Genomic DNA, 22117 nt, shown 5'->3' on the forward strand with positions numbered 1-22117 from the left:
AAATGATTTATTTTGAATATAATCTACATGCTTAATAAAAGTAAATGTTGAATCAAATATCACTCCTAAGTCTTTGATGGTATTATTGTGAGATAAACTAAGTTTATTTATAGAATAATTAAAATATGAGGTTGATTTTTTTAACGAAAAAGATACAATAGAGCATTTAATTTGTTAATGTTTAAAGGCATACCATTTTTATAGAACCATTGATAAAAAAACATTGATATGAAATTAACTTTTTACAATGTAAACTTCTTTTTTATATATAAACATATTTTTTTTTACTTTTCACATTATTTGTAATTTTGTCAATTTTCATTGCATCACAACGTATAGTTGCATATTATAATATTAGTTCAGAAGATATAAAAAAAACACTAATTTGATTCTAATAAATATCTAATTATCCCATTTTTTCTGAAGCTAAAGAAAAATCTAGGCAAGTATGGCGATTGGCAAGTACAAGGTAAATAATCAGAGAAGCCACAAAATGGACACCGTTGACAAGAAGACAGCTTGTTGTCCAACACTGCAGACTGCAGTTATGAGCGAGTAGAGTTAAAAAAATATTAATAATATGCTATAATATAGCATAAGAGTGAATAACGGTAAAGATATGATGTTGGCGGAAATTGATGGAGAAGAGTGGTAGTTGTGACAAAGGGCATAAATGGCTTATACCATTGGGTATTCAAACTGTGATTCACAGCTCCTGGGAGCGTCGCGGAAAATGTCGAAGGGAGCCGCGTCCTATAATTGAAAACCAATATAATTATTATTATATTTTACGAAAAACGTTAATTATTATCATTGAGGCACACCGTTTGGAAAACGTTGAATTGTCTACAATAATCATTCGCTAAATATAGCTTTAATTTGTGGCGTGAGTGTTATCGTTTCCATAATGTTATAGCGATAGCGATAAATTGAAATTTTATTTGTGGTAGAAGTGCTTAATTATTACAACTAGTTATTATTATAATTATAGCAATATAGCGATAGCCCATGTTGTATCTATCGACTGTCATCGTTAAATTATCAGTGCGTATGTCATATTTACCGGTGCGAGTTGTGTACGCGTTCATTGATTATTAACGTGTTCAAAAGTGATAGTTTTCTCGTGTTAGTTAAGTTTTAGAGTTGGATCAGGATTAAAACAAAATATTGGTCAAAAGTGAACGTTGAGAAGGAGATGAGAATAGCTATTTCCAAACTTGAGCCATGATTTGAACATATTATGAAGCATAAACAAGCTCATCACGCTAAAAATGTAGTATTAAGTAATATTGATTTATTTTTTTAATGATTTATATTTACTAAGATAAAAGATTAAACATAAAATTACAATTTTTTCTACAATAACTACTTATTTATATTTTTTTTATATATGCAATATTGAATATTATGGTAAATAAATAATTAGTATAAATTATAAAATATAAATTACATTCATATAAACATTGATTTTTTTGTCATTAATAATTTGGGATCCATCAACAGTTTGTGAAGACTCAAAAGAGCCGTGGGATGAAAAATATTGAATGCCTCTGACTTATACTATGCAAAAATAATTATATACAGTTCAAGTATTAGGTATTTTTAATTTTTAAGAAGATTTTGCGGCAATCAATGAAAAAAATTAAAGGTTGTTTATATCAAAACTTAATTATATTAACTGATCATAAATTACTATTGGGTACATAATATGTACATATTATGTCATTGCAGGGTGGTAATTTATAGGTATAGTAGGTACCTATAATAGGTACGCACTAATGCACTATTATTTATATCAATAGAAATTAGACGTATCTATACATAGTAAAATTATACAACACATATACCTACCTATCACAATTTCACAATAGCTTTTATCTTTATTATGTGTCCTGTCATACCTCATGCCTCATACCCCATATTATATATTATTTAATTGTTCTGAAAATAAGAGTTTTATAATTTTAAAACTATAAAAAACTTATTATATTAGTATGGAAAAAGAAAAACTACCATTATTTCTCGGAATCAATTTTTTTATTAGTTTTTCTCTTCTGACCAATCTATATATTTTTATGGTTACGTGATGCTGCAGTAACAGTAACTGTTTGACTGGGTTTAAATTGTGTATTTCAATGTCAGTATTGTAGATTTTGAAAAAAATAAGGTTATGAACTGAAAATATTGGCGATACAAATAATTACAGTTTTAAAATGATAACAATATGATGATTTAAAATATTGAAATATTATATGTGTAACAAATTTTATAAATCCGTTATATTCTATCTATCTTATTTGGACAGTGACAACTGCATTACTTCCGCGATATTTATTTTTTATTATTATAAACCAAATGATTAAAATATTGTATCATTCCTGAGGTCGTTTTGAAGTTTTTGCTAACAATACCACAAGGCGGGCCCTTGACTAGAAGTTATTTTTAAACCAATCGATTGGCAACATTCCAAGCCAACGAATGTGGATCATGGAACTGGCTGTTCTAAAACACATGACATTTTTTGATTTTTCGGCTTTCGTTTAACACACATACTTTATTCATAGTCGCTTAAGATAGTTAACTGCATTAATATTACTTATTTAATATAGTTGTGCGTGTAATCGTGTTCGTCAAATAATATTATGGACGCCTCTAACCACGGATCCGTTAAGGTATGACCAATTTTTAATATATTTTATAACCATGAGCATAATAATTAATAACTTAAAGTAGGTATGCGCAATTTCAAAGCTTTAGAATTATAAATTTTAAATCGAATCATCAAACTTAGAATTTTTCTTAGATCTTAGATAATTGTTTTATTAAAATAAACACACAAACGCACACAGCACAACTAAAATATGCAATTTATAAAAATTAACGAGTTTTTAACTAAACAAATAATGTAACATGTGCCCATACACCTGTCACCTACTGCCCTACTATATCTACATTAAATTATATTGAAGCTTTTTAACCTGAATCACACTAATTATTAGGGGCCCGTAAATTGAATTAAAATAATTTTAAAAATATGTACAATTTCTCATCATCTGACGTTTTATCGATTTTGCAATTAATCATATTTGTGTTTCTCCTATACGCTTCTGTGATACTTATCACAATATCTCATTGAGCGTGCAGGTACAATACATTTTTTTAAATTTAATACCTAATTATTTATATTTTCTGTAATACAACTGTGGTAATTGTGTTATAGGATATGGGAGACATAGGTGAAGTGCTACGCGACGTGTCTGATTTGTCACCTGAAGATTTGAGAAAACAGAACAGAAATCTACAGAAATTTTTAGTTAAAGTGATTGACTTGTTAAAAGAAAAAGCTGACCGATGCGTCACACAAGAAAAACACATTGAAGCACTCACGTTACAAGTTTGTGTGCTGTTAACCTAATACTATAAATTAATTGTACATAATATAACTATTAATATATAATTAAGTATATTTTGTCCTCGTACACACCCATCCACCTACTTTGTCTACAGTCTACCCACTTCCTTCTGAAACTTAAAAATGTACGTAACTGTTGTAACGACCTAATGGAAATAATTAATTCAACTATTCAAACATTTACATATATTATTAACTCTATGAATTGGCTATTTCAATTTTTGAGAAACACAAAAAACCAATTTTTTCTTGTTAAATAAACCAATAGATATTATGAATTGTAATAATGGATGGGGATGGGATGAGACATTCAATATATTATTACGTAATAATAAACCAAGTTATTATGTCTTACGTTTTTCCATTTGCAGACGAATTCATTGAAAGAAGTCGTGGACATCACAAAGCACATGTTGTCTATTCGTAACACAGAAGTGAATCGTATGACGGAAGATTTGGAAAGCCTTCAAGGAAAAATCAACGCGGAGAGAAGTCGTCACAGTGCAATAATCGAAAAAATGAATTTAGCTGCGAAGTAAGTATATACTGAAAATAATAACAACGAGTATAGTAAAGTATTAAACAATGCATCAAGAATAAATTACATTACCATTCAATGTTTCTTGTTTCGTTTGCTTTTGAACTCGTTTAATACATTTATTAATGTGTCCATAAATTATTGAATTTATCTATTGAATTATTAATTTTGTATGGGTAGGTGTATAAGTAATAGCTGGATTTAAACACTTTTAAAAATGTTATTAATATAATATAATATAGTACATATAGGTACACCCAAATCTACAATGTTTATAAACATTTTTATCAACGTATATTATGCTTCAATTCATTCATTTTTACATCATAGTAATTAATAATACATGCGTGTACATATTATGTCTATACAAAATAAATTTTAAAACACTGTCACAGCGCCCTTTAAAATATAACATATTATATTGAATTACATTAAAATGTAGCTTACTTTTAGCACAAAATAGCATTTGTCTTTATTAGAAAATTCTATAAACATCAAATACTGAGATACTATCTGAATTAAAAACACATACCACATATGTCTCAGCAGCAAAATACGATATATTTATATTATGTGTATTCTTATGAGAAAAAAAATGATTTTCAGATTAAACGACGAACTGAGATCTGAATATAAACAACAATCGGAACGTTTTGAAAATATGCGCGTTAAGTATGACGAAAAGTTTTCAATACTTTCGGAAGAAAATAAAAGATTACAAGATGCATTACCCACCGAAACGACTGATTGAAGAACTTTTCTAAATTCTAACTATCTAATTTTAAATATTTTTCGTACGTAAACAATTACTATTGTCTATTATAGAACCAATGTCTAATATACAATTATTTATTATTCTGAAGAACAATAAAGACACCCTGATACACGAAGCTTTCCAGTGCATAATATTTTCCTAAATAATTATAAAAAAACATAAAACTGTAAAATCTACAATAAATTTGACTTTATAATAATACGATGATCTTTATTTATTAAACACAATTTATATGATTATTGATAGATAATAATGACATATACTTACAGATCGCATACACTACTTACCTTTATTAAATTTTATCTAGTATATACATATAAGTTATTTCAGTTAAATGTTGGAATCATAAAACCGATAGAGAAATTTTATATTATTTCCACTTAAGATAAAATAATTGTTATTAAACTATAATCTATACTCAACACGTATTTACAAAATTGAGCATGGTTCCATTTATTAACAACATTTGAGTAATATCGAATATATACAATTACAAATTATTTAGATGATAAAAGTATAATAATTCTTATAAATGTTTAATAATCGTATAAAATATTTTATTTGATATTACATAGTATGTATAGTTAATTACATTTATATATTTATATATACTTGTTATATAAATGAAAACATTTACATTTTAATAGGCTGGTTGCTTTTTCATTTTTTTAAGAACACTAAAGTAACCCAATATATTTGCTATTAGGCTAAATATAACTAATAACACCATGTCTGAATATATTTCACTACTTATAAAGCCATATTTTCTTAACACTGCTTTCCCGCTATCCAAACAATTAGTAACATCAACACACGCTACAAAATACACAAAAATTATTATTAAGAAGAAACCTGAAAACTAAAATATCAATTCATATACTCACGTAAAACTTTAATTTTGTCCCAAAAATAAAACTGAAACTGTTTCACAACCAAGGGAAGAATAGCGAAAAGTATCTTAGAGAATATACCGCTTTTGGTAAAGACCTAATTTTGAGTTTAAATATATATTAGCTTTAAGTAAATATTATCAGCTGGGAGTCAACTTACATAAATGATAGATAAGCACCACTGAGAGGCAATGTCAGGAAATCGTATATTGTTGCAAATATCATAGTGTTTTCTATACGAACAAAATAGGCTGACAAAAAACTTCCTGAAATAACAATAATATCAGCATAACAATTATTGATACCTTATAAAGTTATAAGTATTAGAATATATTTTTTTATTACTAATTTATACTTCAAGTGGTACAATTATCAAAATATTATTTTATATTCACATTCAGGTGTGTGTAAAAATATCTTAGTATTAATAGATTATATAATTTTTCATTCTTTTATTAAAACTTATTGATAAGTCAAGCGTATAATTACCATATGAAAAGGCTGTAAATGCTAATAGATAAAACACCAATAATTGCAAGCTACCCCAATCAGCACCAACAATCCAAAACGCAGATAAACAGTAAAATAGAATTTTTACCATGATCCACAAAATCTATAAAATAAATATTTTTATAATTTTATTATTATGTACTGAATGCACATTTATCACGTTGCATACCACTATCATCAATTCAGACATAAAATATGCACTCAATGGATATACTTTATTGTGAACTTCGCGGTGGACAATTGAAAATTTTAGTTGGTATGTTCCGATAGCAGAATATTCGAAGTGGAACACAAAGTTAATGACAAATATTAACCAAAAACCTTCCCAATTTTGTACTGCTTTGGTATCGAGCTGCAGATTCGAAAATGGAGCAGAAATAATGATACCTAAAAACTATAAACATAATAAATACTAAAAAAAATGTATCAAACATGTATGAGAAAATAATAGGGTTAGGTTACCTATGTAATAATATGTATAATAAAATAAAATTTTACAAATACTTACTGAAAACCCTAAGCTAGACTAATTTATTACAAACATTCTTATAGTCAACTCCGAGGACTTTTAGTTAATGCTCATTGCACTTCACCTATATAAAAATTTAGTTACTGCTCGGGGATTATTTATAAAAAATATTCATCTATTTATAATCAAAAATTTAAAATCTATAAATAACTATGCTTTAGTGTTTTCAATTTAATGACCGATAAAAAATATCCTAATTCAATTTTAGCAAATTATATATTATATATTTTTTTTTTTTTTCATAGATACGTCCAAAAAAGTATAAAAATACTGTCATATCGTAGTTGCATCTGTAGGTTATCGGTGGTAGGTTCGAATTGTGTCCAAACAAAAAATATCGAATGAAAATCAATTTTGTACTTAAGTTTAAATGTTTTTATATAGGTAGTGATATCATTATTTGATATTATGTTGGTTACAGAGATATTCACCAAGCACGCTCATCGCAACTTTTCTTTTATTTAAATTACTAAAATCATTATTTTTCTTATAATTATCAAATTATATCAAAATTTGATATCCAAATTATTATAATATTATAATGTGGCTTTACTCAAAACTTTTATCTTTAATTCTTGAAAATCTATGCACTCAGTGTACATAGAAATATTGATGTAGAACCGGAAGAAGTTTTAAATCGTTTTTCAAATGAATATCAAAGAAATATAGAATTTGCCTAATTAAATATTTAGAAAAACATTTGAAATTATATTTTTTAAAGAAATTCCATTTTTTCTATGAATTTATCAATCTAATTTCTTCTCACAAAAATTATGATATTTTTATACTATACAATATTATATAATATAAAACATTAATACACAGTTAAACAAATATAAAACAAATGTTTTTAAAAATTTAATATTAATTAAAACATTATTCACTTTATAGTAATTACCCAAATAGTTCCCAGTTCCATTAGATTATTCTTGTAATTTCTTACAAAGCATTTGATGGATCTATTCAAAATCAAACTGAACTGTGTTGGCCATGTTGGTTTTAGACTAAATAAAAAATAACAAAATCATAATCTTTTTTTTTCGCTTATATCTTTAATATAATTAGTAATACAAAATATTTATTTATTATTAATATTAAAAAACACACGACTTAATGCATTATAAATATAATATAATCATAATACATTTTATCAAAGAATACAGGTTTACTTACGTTTCTAACGCTTCTAAATGTTGAGTATCAAATTTAGTCTGAAAATATTGCAAATATATATACATTATACATTGTAAATTATTCGTGTAAGGATATTATTATATTACAAACTTATTTCTTATAAAGTATAAACTATTTAATTCTGTTTACCTGATTATTAAATAAATCATAGTTTAGATTCGTCTGTTGGTCCGATGAAGTTAACTTGCACATTTCTGTTACATTTTCTTTCACTTTTTCATTTTCAGAATTAAGAATAGAAATCACAAAGTCAGCTTCATTGAACATATCAGGGCATTCATAGTTGAACCTTAATCATAATATTATACAAATTTATTTTTAATATTATTTGTTATCCAGTGCTCGACTTGGCAATATTAAATTAGGGGTGCTCTGTTTACTTTTCAAAAAAGAGCATGTGATGGACTTGTAAAACGTGATTGAGCCGTGGGGGCCCCCATATCCCCAAATACACCTCTTTAAATCAAATAAAAAATATTTATAAATAGTCAATAAAAAAATAATAATAATACAAGTTAATATAAGACATAGGTATTTACTGTGCTTAATATATATATTATAGTTAAAACTAATAACAGACTTAAAAATTCAAAAGGATAATTAAAGTAAATAAATTAATTGTTTAATAAATTAAATAAATTAAAAATTAATATTAACTAATTTATGGATCCGTGGTTATGAAATAATCCATAAGACAAATTATGATGTTTCATTAAAAATAATAGTAGGGGTATGCTAACATTACTAAAAAATTCGTTGGAATACTCCATCCCCCGACACCCTCTCCCAAAGTTGAGCACTGATATTATGGTAATGTACAAAGTTTAAGTATTGGTACTTTTTAAATAACTGATGAACCATGGTAACAGGACCTTGATATGCTAACCGTCCATTTGATAGCAATATTACATCATCGAATTTTCCGAACACACCAGACGCTGGTTGATGAATGGTGCATATCACAATTTTACCCATTCGTGCGACAGCTTTTAAAGTGTTCACAATGTGCGCGGCTGAGTAACTGTCCAGACCTGTTGTTATTTCATCACAAAACAATATTGGCGGGTCGTTTAATAGTTGAACTGCGAGAGCAATTTTTTTCCGTTCTCCTCCAGACAAAAACGATATTCTCGTATCCAAGAACTTACTCATACCCAACGTGGTAATTATTTTATCGATGTGTTCTTTCAATTCTATTTTGGTCGTTTTGCGAGAAACTTTCAAATTAGCCTTGAAATAACATGATAAACATAAAGTAAAAATTTAGTATTATAAAATATTACATAATGCTATTTTAGTACCATCAAAGACAAGTGTTCTAATGCTGTCAACTGATCAAAACTGATATCGTGTTGAGGAACAAAACCAGATATCTTAATCATGACTTCTTCAGATATTGGTTGTCCGTTAAGCAATAATTCTCCTTCGAAATTTCCTAAGAAAAATAAACAATAATCAATTAAGGATAAAAATATAAAATTACTTGTACAGAAATACCTTATACAAACCTTTAGTTCGATGACTTATGGTGGCCATCAATGTAGTTTTTCCAGAACCACTAATTAAAAAGATTATATAATATAAATAAAAAATAATACTTACGTAGATATATAAAAATATAAAAATGTATTTGTTAAATACCTTGGACCCATTATTCCTAGAAGATTTCCACTTTGTACGTTTCCACTAACTGAAAACATTCAAAATATCAAATTAGTAAATACGTGATTTGGAGAAAAAAATATTTTGTATTGAAAAGCAATAATAGTAGCAATAATAGTATTTACTATTTTCTACTCATAGTAGCAAATTACTCAACAATTTATGTAAGTTAATAATATTTTATAAATAAAAAATTTAATTTAATTTAATGAGTATTTTCTAATAAAAATAATATTATTATTGATATCAATATTTCTTTTGAATACCGCTATCTAACATTATCTATCCCCATAAATCAATGTATTACTTAAATAAAAAACACAATTTTAATAATTAGAACCTTAACTACAGTATGTTATCAGTAGACAATACATTATGTGATTTCATACCCATCTAACAGACTCGACAGAATTCCCAAATTTATCAAGTATGAGACTAGAAGGAAATTATATAAAAGGATTAAGGTTTAACATTTTTATAATAATTAGGTTTTGAAATGTTTTTCAATGACATAGTTTGAACAGGTATTTGTATTAGTAGAATATAAAATTTTAAAAAAACACCAAAAATTAAAATTATTTCGAAATACTATATTGAAATACTCCAATTAATGGAGAATGGAGGGGAGATCGATTATACAGAAATAAAATAACCTTTAATTTATTTATTAGCTAAAACGTTTAATAGCACACTTAATATATAAGAAACAATTACTTGTAAGAAAAAACACGTCAATCAATTATATATTATCTCTATTTACCAAGCGTAATTTATGGTTCTATAATTTATAGTTCTAATTAAAAATAATTAATCATTATTCATTAGTTATATTATGTTTTCCAATTAAATTAAATACAGTTCATATTCCATTACTGAAAGTCTTAAACGATAAACACATATTATTAAAAACCCAAGATAACTTCTGGCTACTTTACAACAAATAATTGACAAACTAAAAATAAATGTAAAAAATGTAATAGATTTCAGTTATGTCAGTGAAATAGTATCATAATATTATGTATATTAAGTAATTTAATAGGTAAAAAACGTAATGTTGTTTATGGTTACTACTTTACCTCCCAATCGGCAATCTATGGCGTTATTTCAGATTTTATTAGACAGGGAAAAAATGTTGACCGGCTCTTTACAAATAGGTAATTAATGCTTAATTCTCCCATGTTTTTTTTCTTTTTAAAATATAGGTAATTCTTCATGCTTCTGCTATGCATGTTTCACCGAACTGTTGAAGTTCTGATATAAAAATAAATTTATATTTTGTATTCAAATTTTTTTTTTTATTGGAGGAGGAGAGACACTGTCGAACTGGCAAATTTCATATCAAATATCTTTAAAAAAATAGATTGACAAAAATTCAAACTTATAACCATACCAACCGTTACAACCGTAACCCTTACAATAGCTAATGGTCAAAGTTGCCGAATCTAGACCAATAAAAAAAAAAGAAAAAAAGAAGAATTACCTTATAATATACATAATTTTGTTTTTTTCTAATAGTATCTATATTATTTAAGTATACCTAAATAATTACTGATATAATATAAATAAAATCCATTAGCCTTCAAATTTTAAATTCAAATTGATCCCTGTTATTTGATAATATTGTAATTTGTAATAGATCACTGTGGTAAACTATTTTAGTTTTCTGTAGTCTGTTTATAAACTACATAATCTGGTAATCAAAGTGTTTAATACAACACGTATTAATACGATATTCACATTGTTGTTGTTTTACTTTTATTTTAGTAAACGTATAGGTACCCAATTTAATATCAACGTCTGTACTTTTGCTCCCGTAGGTGTTAGTGTAAATGTAAATAAATAAATTAAACATGAATACACGATTTCCAATTTAATATTATTAATTAGGAAAACAAATCTTTTTATATATATTTGATCGCTATTCATTATATTAGTAATTTATTTACCTACCTAATAATATTATTTTTTGTTAAAATATCTCAATAACTTAAGGAACTCGTAGACACCGAAATATAACTATTATAATACCTTAATATCTTTGTATAATGCAATATTAACTTTTAAATAGGTTTTTATAAAGATTAATATAATATTTTTATTAGATTTATAAAAAGATATCTAGGTATTATGAATAAAAAATGATTTATCGATGAAAATTATGACATGTTTGCAATGGCAGGGTGGACAACCGACAACGCCAATACAAAATAATATATTAAAAACATAGGTATACCTTGATGTTCTTGGTTGGAGTATATATTAAATCTATGTTCTAGGCTATTTTATATTATTATATAGTATAGAAATTCACTAAACTAGACAGGTTTAAAATTATCCTTCATTATTCCGCACCGGGAAATAATGCATCGGGACCATATCACTATATCAGCCCTATGCATCATTTTTCATACCGGTTTAAACCTAATGAATTTATAGATTGTCTTCATATTTTATTCCCACGCCGTTACAAACATTTTTTAACTATTTTTGTCTAATACAAAGACGGCGTAAGTACATAATAATATAATCCCGATACCAGTCAAGAGCTAACATTTCGTATTCACCATTGTGTAATAATTGCTTGTACGAGGTTTTCGATCGCTGGAAAAACTTTTGAGTAGTTTGTTTCACTTGTACATTAATTTTTTTCCAAGACAACACCAAGTTTCCGTGTACAGACTCTTTCGGTGTTTGGTGTTCATCCATGCCATCCCAATCGTTCCACATCTCATTATATCGCAAATCCAACGTTCTCCTCTAAAAAAAAAAAAAACAATTGTCAAACCGATATGATGGACACACGTTTACTATTGATGCCATCGGGAGTCACTCATTACTGCACTAATGTGCAAAATACGCTTAGGAAAAAACCACACACAGATTTAAAAATACTATAGATATCCCATTATCGCACACAAATTTAGTCGTATATTTTTAGCATGCCAAAAAACCATAAATTTGAATTTGGACACTCGAAGAAATTCTTTAAAACTGCTCGACACTTTTTTATGCTTAAGAAAATATAATCTTTCAGTGGTTACCTATATATAACTTCAAAACTCTTTCGATAGCAGGCATCATTAGTATGAGGCACTGCGAGCTGTCTGGTTTTACAAATGCTTTTTGATTTTCATCAATTCTTGGTCTACCGTCTGAAAACGAGACATTTTAGTGTCCCGTAGATTCCCCAGGGGACAACGAGACAGATATACGAAAAACAAGATGTATAGTCACCCTTTATGTACATCTACACTATAGATGCTATTTTTTAGTTTTTTTGTAACAATCACATTTTTGATTTTATGAAATTTGAATTTAATTCTTATTTCTTAGTAATATTTTTATATTTCAATTTGTATTGGTTTTAATACATTTTTGCGGTGTTGTACAATGTTTGTACCTATGAAGAATTCAGCCATATATTTTTATAAATCTGTGCTAATCATACTATTTTTGTGTGCGGTATTGGGTAAAGTTTGAGAAGTAATGGAAAGCACCGATGTCATCGTGTATAAATTTAAATTCGTAATTCACGGGTATGACATTATTTGTATTGTTTTTAGAACTTAAATATTTTTTTTATACCTACTAAATAATTAGAATGCTGACAACAATTATAAATTTCTAAAGTATAAAAAAAAATACTCGTATTCAAAAACAGAGATAATTAAATTCTTTATTTAAAGAAAGGAACTAAAGGGGGAAAATGGATTGTAAGCGGACAAAATGTGACCAAACTATCGATTATCGGATAACGTAATGAACACTTACTTGCAACTTCGTGCCAAACATGTTGATTGAGATGGTGCAATATTATTATGTTGAATAGAAATCGGAGATGAACTCGCCGCCGGAGCTCCAGCTCAACTGGCGGCTCTGGGCATCTCTCTATAGTATAACATTTAACTGCAGTATAATATTTTATCCGCACGACCGGTCTTGCCACCTCTATAGTCCAAACATATTTTTACGATTAACGTGTACCTTATAATATATACAAATGTCGCATGGCCGCGTGTACGGTAAAATAATACAACATGATGGTTAATACTAACTATATATCGTATATAGTGAATACGTTGTGAAACCGGTTTAGAGGTCAATCCAGGAGATAAACTCACTCTGAAACGCGTTTTTGAATAATTATTTTTAATTTACCACGCATACCCATATTAATTTTAACTATTTCAACGCGGTGGTTATTGCTATCATAATGTTGTTTTCGTTATATAAGTCTTACGTGATTAATTTCATTATCATGAAATATATTGTCACATTAACGTTTGGTGTTTGCACATTGTGTTGTTTACTCGTGATTTTGGCGAACGTCGAAGCGACATGATTTTTGAAAAATAGGAATTGTCTGGACAGTGAGCACTCATAGACGCAAATAAGTTTAATATTAAATAAGCAAATTAATAATTAATCTAAATGTTTTGAAAATGGCATTATGGATATAAATTATTTACCTACGTTAAATTATCAAGTTACCACAAAATATATTTTTGGAGTACAACAAAATAGAACAACATGTAAGAAACCTTGTATTAATATTCAAACCTAAGCTATAAAAATTGAACATTTCATAAATGAATAATGATTAAATACAAAATATTTTGTGATTTTGACGAATTTCGTCAAAATATGAACTTGAAATGCTTAAAAAAATATGCATGTCCATTTATCCGGTATATTTTTTAAAAAGTATTTTTTTAAAACTTATCAGAAACCTTGTAATCAATTTTCAAGTTTTTTAACGTTTTGAAAATATTTTTATCGAAATTAATAGAAATAAAAATAGAAAATCTTAAATGTCTATAAATAAATAAATATGCCGTAAGACATAATTTCGTGGTTAGGATATTCGAGAAAACTTACATATAGGTACTACTTAGTACTACCACTATACAATTTATATATAATAATTAATGGTACACCTACTACGTATTATAGTCGTTATGGACTGAATTTTTGATTACATTTTAAAAAGATAACTTTATTTGTAAGCCTTAATTTTTGAATGAAAAGGTAACGTAACGTGATAAAAATAATGTCGGATAACGCAAATGTAATTTAAATAAAAGTATTTAATGTAATGATTAACATAATTGTATTAATTATCAAAAGTAATTTACCCAACACTGGTTGGATGAAACTCGTAGTTCTGATGATCAAGCCAGGATTAAGGGGAGGATATCCAACCTAGGCTAATAGTGGTATTTATTTATTTAATTTTAAACGGGCTGAAGCCCAATACATTGTTTAATATGTGTATAATAACAGGTGAGATTAAATATAGTTATAATGAGTTACAGTATAAATCGAGAAAACAAAAAATAATATAATAATACAATAATTTGAGTGATAGAAACATTAATGTGACTACAGATAATGATTTATGTAGTAACGATCACATCCAGTGGCGCCGAACTATATTTTAAAAGGGGGGGGGGGCAGGTAAAAAGTTATACGGACCACCAACCCCGTTTACAAAATAAAAACGCTTGCTCCCAAAATCAGTTTTCGACAAAATCGACTTTGGTTTTTGGTGTAACTCTGAAACAAATTAATGGTATATACATGACATTTTCACTGGTTGTTTATATTCGCTTTCTTTATACATGATAAAATATTTTGATTTGTTTTGAACTGTTTAGAAACATTTTCAGTTTCCAATTTTAATAGTCTTTTAACTATGAAAGTCAATAAAACTTTATTTGTTGGGTAAAAAAACTTGAAAATTTAATACAAGGATATCCCACTATATCAATACAATGACATTTGAATCTGGTCACAGTTTTTTTTATAAGCATTTAAAGTACAAATCTTGACTTAATACCGAAAAATCACGAAAATTAGCAAATTATTTTGAGTTAAGAATTCATAAAAATTTTTCTTTTTAAACCTAATATTTGAAAATGTTATACAAGATTCCTTATGTTTTTTTACCTTTATCAAAAAAAAAATGTTTACAAGCAAATCACATCACATTTTTATGAGTCTTTGAAGTTCATTTTTTTACAACATAGGATATTCACTGGATTTCTCATGTAGCAATTTTGTTATTTTGTTGTTATTCAAAAACGAATAACTGTAGATACCTGAAAATTTCACTGAATGTTTATATTTTCATTTTCTATACACCATAGTCCATAACATTTTGAAAATATTTGATTCTTTTTGAACTGTTTACGGATATTGTCAGTTTTCAATTTTTTTTTTCTTTTTCTATAAATATCAATAAAATTGTACTTAGGCGAAAAAGCGTGAAAATTGAATAATACGCTCCTGATATATTGTTACAATAGCAGTTGAAAAATATTAAAAATACATACATTGGTACAACTTTTTTTATATGCATTTAAAGTTTGAATTTTGACAACATTTATCAAATTTTAAATTTAATAATTATTTTGTAGTTAAAAATGTATAACATGTTCAACTTTTATATCTAAGGATTGAAAATTGAAATCAAGGTTCTACGTTAGTAGGTTATTCTGTAATCAAAAAATCTCAAAAATATAAAAGCACAGTTATAATAATATAAATGTAATATAAAATATCTACACTGACAAACCGTCACCGCTCAGAATCATTTTTCGTATACAATGATATTATATCATTGAATTCAAATTCAATAACATCCATTGTGACCCACTTGCAACCAGCTAGGTACTTTATAGCAGAGCGACATCCACTTACCCACCTTTTTTTAAATGGATGCGTCTAAAGAAGAATAAAATAAATTGTCACATCCTAGTTGCATCTGTAAGTAATCATAAATCAAAATAATTTGCTAATTTTCGTGATTTTGTCAAGATTTGAACTTTTAATGCTTACTGCATTGATTATACATACCATTACTATGTATATTATAATAACAATGTGTATGATATAATCAATGTTAATAGTAATATAAATTAATTATAAAATATCTTTCTCTCAGTAGTTTTCTCCCAGAATCATTATTCATACACAATGATTTATCATTAAAATAAATTTCAATTCATCCATTACAGTGATTTCCATGTTGTTGTTTTTTTTAATGATTACTCCATAACTTTATTTAAAATAATATATTTATTTAGTTTTCAACTGAAATATTTTCATTTTTTCTGCTTTCTGGACATTCAATTTCTTCTTTTGGTTTATATTCTAGAGAACAATTTTCATATTCCAAAAGGCCTTCTTCGTCTATGACTGAGAACATTTTTTTTTGTGGAAATGTACCAATTAATGCTTCTTTCCAAGACATTCCACACACCACTTTTGAAATTATTTCAAAAACTGAAAAAGATTAACTTTTATTACATTTCCAGGCTCTATATTACAATTAGATTCTGAGTGATGAATATATTGTTTTTCCAATTATGCATGATATTTATTGTTAAATTATAGATTTTTTGGTAGAAAATTGTATCTAGTTGGTACATCCTAGTGGATATGTTAAATTAAAATTCAATAAATCATAACACACAAAAAACAATATTCAGTTTGTTTTTCATAAATGTTCGAGCTTTAGGTATTAAAATTAATAAATTAATTCATATTTTACCACAACAACCTTCCCAAAGTTACACACAAGTTCTTAAAAAATTTTAAAATATGGAAATTGCATGTTTGAATTATTTTGTAAACGTTTGTAGTTCAAACTTTGGTAAAGATTGTTGTGGTAAAATATGAATTAATTTATTAATTTTAATATCTAAAGCTCGAACATTTATGAAAAACAAACTGAATATTGTTTTTTGTGTGTTATGATTTATTGAATTCAAATTTAACATATCCACTACAGTAGAGTGGAAGTTTTAGGGGGCGATATGGCAATATATCACAACCCCCACTCCGCTCAACCATTTATTTTATGTCTGTTGCTCTAATTTGAGGTACACTTTGATAAGGGAGGTTGACATTTTAATGTTTGATCAAAATTGCCACTTTTACATTCATCTAGTCTCAATGATGAGGTATACTAAAATGTACTATAAAGCAGATCAACTTTCCAAGATTTTTCTATTGATTTTATTTTGATATTTTTCTAGTGTTATACCAATAGGGACAATAACTATACAGAGCTCGATTATTTCAATAAAATATTACATGAAATTACCATGATTTATAGATAAAATTGTTCTAGTTTGCATTTTTCTAGTTTTCATGGTGATATGTTCATCGATTGGCAATCGAGCATGAGCTATACCTAGATCGTTTGCTACTTTCAGACTTACACCCTAGAAAAAAATAAATATGTTTATATTGCTACAAAGATTATAAAATGTAAGGCAACTATACTTTGCAAGGTTTGCGATTAACCAGACCACCAATTATGTACACTTTGTTTTCATCTATACTTTCTAAGACATTCAAACTGTCACTGGTCAAATAAACAATTTCTTCTTTCTGGAATTCTTTATCAAATGAATTCTCTAAATATTTTATCTGAAAATTAATAAAAAAAATAGTATAGCATATTTTTGATTTTTAACAAAGAAAATCAAGAAAAATTAACTTAATTTAAATTTAAAAAATAGTTAAGTTTAATATTTTAATCATTATTATTATATTTGGTATTTTACGTTTAATTAAATTGTAATATGTTAATTGATAATTTTCATTATTGCGCTTTGTCAAAGTTATTTGTTATTTCAATAATTTAATTTATTATCTACAAAATGTCAACTTATAGATTTACTCAATTTAACAACAGAATTCAATGCAAATAATTAAATATTAAAATACCATACATTTAGTTTAAGCAAAGTTGTATACGATATGGTTATGAATTAGATTCATATTCAAATAATAATAATAATGGTCACCAAAGTTCTTGTGCTTAAAATATTTTGTATAAGACAGACAAATTATCAAATATTTTATGAAATTAATTTATTATTAATTATTATGAGTTTAATAGTTTTATACAACACAAGTACAGATTTTAAGGCATTTTAATTAGTTCTTCTTGATAAGTCTTTGATTCTAATTTTTTTTTTAATTGAATGTATAAATATATAGACATACATCCCAAAACTCAGAGCCCTTATATTTAGCCATAATTTCTTTTGTTTTTCCTTTATAGCTGCAAACATATAATTGCATAGGATTATCCATTCTACGATTCACACAATAACACTTCAATAGTTGATTTGAACACTTGCATAAATCCTAATAACATGAAATATTTAATTATTATTAGGTACATATTTTATTTCTAAGGATAGGATAATTATGCATATAATTACTAATATATTTTTAAGAGCTTTAAAAAAAAAACATATCAATGCACATAAATTCTATACCTATTTATTAATATAAATTGTGGAATAATATTAATTATTGTATTAAACAAAATGTACATTAATATCTTAGTAAAATAAAATAATTAAAGCTACTCTGTATAGAGTTAATATTATCTTCTCTAAAATGTGAATGAAATTTGTCAATTACTATGACAAGCCAAGATATTCAATTTGTTAAGATCAAAATTAAATATTTTTATAAATATGTTACAGAAAGTACCTAGGTACACACATAAATCATTAGTCACCTTAGCAGACATCAAGTCATTGTACGACATATCTAACACAATGCGTTGTTTACATGTACTATTGGCCATTTTTTTCGTCTTTACTATTGGTATTTCTACTCCGGAATCTCTCATTTGGGCTTTCCTTTCTTTAGATGTTTCCCTGAGAATAAATATAATTCTGGATTAGGTTAACACTATTAGAACTGGAAAAATTTTACTTTAAATTTTACCTTCGTTTTGCCATTACCTCCAACCACATCTGTCGCCTTTGCTTCTTTGTTAGCTTCCTTTTTCGCTTCCTTTTTGATAGGGTGTTAGACTGGTTGGCATCGCTTTCATTGTCTAGTTTACAGATTTTAGGTTGGCTTTCAGAAGCATCCTCCGATTGATCCAATGGCCGTTTTCCATTTTCTTTCACAGCAACAGTGTCGGTATCGTGATTAGGTTTTATATCTACGGTTTCCGGTGACTCATTCATCATTTTGTGTATAATTTACAAAATTAAATGAAATCAAAAACGTTGAAATTCGTAGTTAACACATTAATGCATTATACAAAAGTAAGTTGTAGTTATTTTAATATTTTGTACCCTGAAATAGTGTATTATAACATAGTATTATATATTATTATAATATGGTACTAACTTCTAACTTCTAACTTCTAAGTAACACAGTAACACAGAAGGGCCGATTTCACCAACACAGTTAGGGCCAGTTGTACCATCTCTGATTAAGGTTACCCGGAGTTTAATCGGCCGAATTTGCCCGGTTAAATATCTGTTATCAGCCGATTTAAGCGTTAACCGTGATTGTGTTAACTGTGTTGGTGAAATCGGTTCTTAAGAGGACGTGATACCCGCATGTGTTGTCTCCGTCTTACAAATACGTGACATAGCAAATTTTAGGCTCAGAAGAACACCTCCGTTAAGGGAGCGTGATTTATTTTCGGTCGAAAACATAGCTCACGACTTCAATTACTACGCCCAATATAATATTTCGATATTAATTTTGAAAGCAAATTTGAATTTGTCACTAAATAATCTATACTTTGACAATTTCATTTTTCTGATTTTTATTTTTTTTTACTTAGAAATTTACTAACAAAAAGAGTAAAATAGAACATATTCATAATTCAAATTTAAATACATTGATATTTGAAATATTTTTTAATTTGTAATCTATGAATTTCAAAACGTCTAATGTCCATATTTTATCTTCTTGTTCAACAACTGGACCTAAGTCAACATATCGAGTACGGTATGGAGATTGGACAACTAAAAATAATTGAGAAAATTAAAATATAAAACAAGAATAATGCTAAGGTAGATGTAAAGTACATGCAAATAATTTCCGTTCGGCTTCTTGTAAACATTTCCACGACATTGAGCTTGGAGGAAACCAGCTCCAAAAAAAACGCCCTCTAAAACGGTAATAAAGAAATATTGTATTCTCCATATATTCTTTCTATATTAAAGATATCTATAGTCCATAAGGACAATAAATTAGATATTGCACCTGTATATTTATAAAGCCTCAGAGTCGATTACTTCAGTCATGATTGAAAATGATATAGAATATGAAAAATGTACGACAGTTAAAGCATAGTAAATTTAGAGGATAATTCAAATCTGCTTTCAAAATTAAAATCGGAACATCCTACTGAGCGCAGTGATTTAAGTCAGAGGTGGTATTTTTTGAAAAAAAATGTTTGTCATTTTATACAGCAATAAATGGTGACATGTGCACACTGCACGCGCATAGGTAAAATTACAGACGTACATTGTATCCCGGTCACTATGATGCCCCTATAAAACGTGATCAGTACTACGAATTACGCAAATTAATGTACATTTACTTTCAACTTTCAACACATACAAATTGTATTGTTTTTAGAACTTAAATAGTTTTTTTTATACCTATACTAAATAATTAGAATGCTGACAACAATTATAAATTTCTTAAGTATAAAAAAATAATACTCGTATTCAAAAACAGAGATAATTAAATTCTTTATTTAAAGGATTTATAAAGTACCCAAATTTTGAGGGGAAATGTATTGTAAGCGGACAAAATGTGTGCGCGCCAAACTATCGATTATCGGATAACGTAATGGAACACTTACTTGGAACTTCGTGCCAAACATGTGTAAACAGCTGTACTGCTTTTATCTCCTGTGCTACATATATCGTTGCCTGGTGAGGCCGTGAGGGTAACCAGTTGGTGTTTAGCAGTTCAGGCGACCTGTGCCAGTCTGAGTTGCGCCGTTTAACCCGTGCAGATTGAGTATCAAGTTAAACTGTCGAATACGGAATAAGAGTTAATTTCCTATTGTAAAAGTAGACTTATTAATAATTTGTTAGATCTTGATAGTTAAGACACGTTGAATGAGATGGTGCAATATTATTATGTCGAATAGTAATTGGAGATGAACTCACCACCGGAGCTCCAAACTCTGCTTAATGGGCGTCTCTGGTGATTGCCAGTAACGATAATAAAGAGTGCCATTTTCTGGTGTTAAGCAGAGCGCATTCGATTTGTACACGTTTATGTACAGAGAATGAACGTTCACTACTACAGTGCGTGCACGGCATTGATAAATATATTTGTAATATAAATTATATAATGTCCAAGTTGGGAAAAGTATGGCACATATTCATTCTTCGAATATATTTCAAATAATAATGGGGATCTTGAACAAACTTATTTCCGAGAAATGACCGTTTCAACTCTTTTTCAACTGAATCAGTTCAGATTCAAAATTATCAGAATCTAAATCATCTGAATATGTAATCCAATATATTTTTGGAACATATTTGTACTTCTGATCTGTCCATGCAGAATTCAACAATCTATATGGGTAGGTATATAAAAATGGAGCGTGGAAAATGTCGTTACCTCATCAATCGAGAACGGCTGGTCCGATTTGGCTCAAATTTTTTTTAAGATGTTTGTAATTGCCAGGAAAAGGTTTTTACGAAAGAAAATTTTAGAAAAATCCACCGGAAAAGTAGGAAATCTGAATGTAAACAATACAACAGTGGTGCAACAGTGTATTATATGTTGGTTGCTATTGGTTATT

General features: G+C 27.4%; 3 protein-coding genes across 5 annotated transcripts; 1 reads left to right on the forward strand and 2 right to left on the reverse strand.

Annotated features, from left to right (window-relative positions):
* The first annotated feature begins 2513 nt into the window (after positions 1-2513).
* On the forward strand, positions 2514-4840 carry LOC100161965 (uncharacterized protein). Its single transcript, NM_001246121.2, is given in 4 exon segments — positions 2514-2672; positions 3221-3394; positions 3784-3947; positions 4557-4840. Coding segments are annotated over 4 exon segments (513 nt in total). The 5' UTR covers positions 2514-2642; the 3' UTR covers positions 4702-4840.
* Positions 4841-5153: 313 nt separating this feature from the next.
* Positions 5154-13747, reverse strand: LOC100163965 (protein scarlet). Its single transcript, XM_001952328.4, has 15 exons — positions 13566-13747; positions 13282-13458; positions 12075-12267; positions 9490-9538; positions 9357-9406; positions 9150-9283; positions 8687-9078; positions 7978-8137; positions 7828-7865; positions 7553-7658; positions 6295-6519; positions 6105-6228; positions 5776-5881; positions 5610-5712; positions 5154-5541 (listed from the first exon to the last, which is right to left on the reverse strand). Exons 2-14 carry the CDS (start codon positions 13300-13302, stop codon positions 5652-5654), a joined length of 1659 nt encoding a protein of 552 aa, XP_001952363.2. The 5' UTR covers positions 13303-13458; positions 13566-13747; the 3' UTR covers positions 5154-5541; positions 5610-5651.
* Positions 13748-16430: 2683 nt separating this feature from the next.
* On the reverse strand, positions 16431-21961 carry LOC100164020 (tRNA methyltransferase 10 homolog A-like). Of its 3 annotated transcripts, none has more exons than XM_029491031.1 (8): positions 21474-21961; positions 21161-21334; positions 19270-19629; positions 19058-19199; positions 18532-18675; positions 17803-17949; positions 17621-17741; positions 16431-16797 (listed from the first exon to the last, which is right to left on the reverse strand). In XM_029491031.1, exons 3-8 carry the CDS (start codon positions 19518-19520, stop codon positions 16595-16597), a joined length of 1008 nt encoding a protein of 335 aa, XP_029346891.1. In that variant the 5' UTR covers positions 19521-19629; positions 21161-21334; positions 21474-21961; the 3' UTR covers positions 16431-16594.
* Between the last annotated feature and the right edge of the window lie 156 nt (positions 21962-22117).

Source organism: Acyrthosiphon pisum, chromosome A3 (assembly GCF_005508785.2).
Source record: "Acyrthosiphon pisum isolate AL4f chromosome A3, pea_aphid_22Mar2018_4r6ur, whole genome shotgun sequence".
NCBI classification, from domain to species: domain Eukaryota; kingdom Metazoa; phylum Arthropoda; class Insecta; order Hemiptera; family Aphididae; genus Acyrthosiphon; species Acyrthosiphon pisum.

Bases quoted from the DNA above. Each gene is read 5' to 3' on its own strand.
- LOC100163965 (XM_001952328.4), bottom strand. From the start codon at position 13,302: ATGTTTGGCACGAAGTTGCAA. The intron at 12,268-13,281 runs GTAAGTGTTCAT...TTTTTTTTTTAG, and splicing joins TGTTTGGCACGAAGTTGCAA to AGGAGAACGTTGGATTTGCG. The intron at 9,539-12,074 runs GTGAATACGAAA...GAATGTTTTCAG, and splicing joins CAAGCAATTATTACACAATG to TTAGTGGAAACGTACAAAGT.
- LOC100164020 (XM_029491031.1), bottom strand. From the start codon at position 19,520: ATGATGAATGAGTCACCGGAAACCGTAGATATAAAACCTAATCACGAT. The intron at 17,950-18,531 runs GTATGTCTATAT...ATTAATTTTCAG, and splicing joins AGGGCTCTGAGTTTTGGGAT to ATAAAATATTTAGAGAATTC. The intron at 16,798-17,620 runs GTAATTTCATGT...AATCTTTTTCAG, and splicing joins AATTTTATCTATAAATCATG to TTTTTGAAATAATTTCAAAA.